The sequence below is a fragment of the Gossypium raimondii genome, chromosome 9 (assembly GCF_025698545.1).
Source record: "Gossypium raimondii isolate GPD5lz chromosome 9, ASM2569854v1, whole genome shotgun sequence".
NCBI classification, from domain to species: domain Eukaryota; kingdom Viridiplantae; phylum Streptophyta; class Magnoliopsida; order Malvales; family Malvaceae; genus Gossypium; species Gossypium raimondii.
Genome location: NC_068573.1, coordinates 41,897,794 through 41,900,021, shown reverse-complemented (window position 1 = coordinate 41,900,021; position 2,228 = coordinate 41,897,794). Strand labels below are relative to the sequence as shown.

General features: G+C 38.2%; 1 protein-coding gene across 1 annotated transcript; it reads left to right on the top strand.

The window, feature by feature from the left end:
- Positions 1-722: 722 nt before the first annotated feature.
- Positions 723-1,343, top strand: LOC128032608 (uncharacterized). The gene has a single exon (XM_052621273.1). The coding sequence runs from the start codon at positions 723-725 to the stop codon at positions 1,341-1,343; it is 621 nt and encodes a 206-aa protein (XP_052477233.1).
- The last annotated feature ends 885 nt before the right edge of the window (positions 1,344-2,228 follow it).

Here is a 2,228-nt window from a genome sequence, read left to right as displayed (position 1 = left end):
CTATTTCGTTCAAACAACATTGCATAGGATACGTTTTTTCTTACGATGGAAAATGTACACTCGTCTATTTTTTTTTGAATAATCTTATTATAGGTTTTGGCACAATGCCTAAAACTACCCGTAGCCCCTCCCTAACTCATAAATAGGAAGATAATGCGTTTCAACGCATTCAAAATCACGTCCTCTTACATTAGAAACAATGCCAATACCAGCTGAGCTAAGGCTGAATAGGCTACACGTGTTTATTTTTACTTGCTTAAGGAGTGTATTTGAGGTTGACAGTGTAAATCAACTATAAGTTTTATTTGAAGCAGCTATATAGTTACAAGTCCTTTCAAGTATTTTCTATTAAAGTTCTGTATGTGTTGAGATTATATGTTTGAGATTGCTGCCATTTAATTTTTTCTGTTACTAAGTTTGAATAATTCTCCTTGACTTTAGGAGATTAGATTTTTGATTTGTTTGCTATTTTGTTACCAGTTTTTTAGCAGATTTTTAGAACTTTTTTTTCTATTTTTAGCTTGAACTTTTGTATTTAAATAGTTGAGGTCCAAATCAATTAATATATTCCAGTTTTCAATTATTTTTTTACTTAAAACTTCCCGTCTCTTCTTTCTGCTTCAAATCTCTCGATCAACCATCAAAGTTCGAGTTCTAAACACCAACAAATTGGTATCGGAGCTGTTTTCTTGAGGGGTCTGTGAGGTTATTTACGTGTTAAAATGGAAGGAGGGTCTAGTTTTTCAGTTGCTGCACCACCAGTCTTCGATGGAGACAATTACCAGATGTGGGCAGTTCGCATGGAGACTTACCTGGAGGCTTTGGATCTTTGGGAACCTGTAGAAGAGGATTACGAGGTCCCGCCACTTCCAGCAAATCCTACTGTGGCACAGATTAAAGCACAAAAGGAAAAGAAGACAAGGAAATCAAAGGTAAAAGCTTGCTTATTTGCAGTTGTGTCTCAAATGATTTTCACACGAATAATGTCTCTGAAATCAGCAAAGGAAATCTGGGATTACCTCAAGGCTGAGTATGAAGGAGATGAGAGGATTCGTGGAATGAAAGTCCTGAATCTAATCAGGGATTTCGAGTTGCAGATGATGAAGGAGTCTGAGTCAATGAAAGAATATTCTGACAGACTTCTCAACATTGCCAACAAGGTGAGATTGCTTGGTTCTGAGTTGAACGACTCTAGAATCGTAGAAAAGCTGCTGGTCACTGTTCCAGAGAAGTTTGAAGCCAACATTACTACTCTGGAGAACACCAAGGACCTGTCAAAGATCTCTCTTGCAGAGCTCTTAAATGCTTTACAGGCACAAGAGCAAAGAAGATCCATGAGGTAAGAGAGAGTGATAGAAGGGGCCTTACCTATCAAGCATCAATACAACAACAGGTATAAAAAGAAGAAAAATTTTAAGAACCAGTCGACGAGTGGAGAAAATTCATCAGCCAATTATCAGAAGAACAAAAGAGGAGGTGTCAAGAAATCCTACTCACCTTGTCATCATTGTGAGAAGAAAGGTCATCCACCATTCAAATGTTGGAAAAGACCTGACGCCAAATGCTCCAAATGCAATCAACTTGGGCATGAAGCAGTGATTTGCAAGGTCAAAGGCCAGGTGCAAGAAGTAGATGCACAGGTAGCTGATCAAGAAGAAGAAGATCAATTGTTCGTGGTTACTTGTTTCTCAGGCAGAGAATCAAGTGAGAGTTGGTTGATTGATAGTGGGTGCATAAATCACATGACGTATGACAAGGAGCTCTTCGAGGAATTGAGAAACACTGAAGTCAAAAGAGTGAGGATTGGAAATGGTGAGTACTTGGAAGTCAAGGGAAAAGGCACAATAGCTATTACAAGCTATGAAGGTACAAAATTCATTTCAGATGTTTTGTTTGTACCTAAAATTGATCAAAATCTCTTAAGTGTTGGTCAGTTACTGGATAAAGGCTATAAAGTGCTATTTGAGAATAAGCAGTGCTTGATCAGAGATGCTAATGGCAGAGACTTGTTCAATGTCAAAATGAAGGGAAAAAGTTTTGCTCTTAATCCAATGGAAAATGAGCAAATGGCTTTTAAATCCAGAGTTAGTGCTACTGAGACTTGGCACAAGAGACTTGGGCACTTTCACCATCGGGGATTGCTTCAAATGCTGTCGAAGAAGCTTGTGGAAGGACTTACAGACATTGATTATAATCTACCTCATTGTCGAGCTTGCAAATTTGGGAAA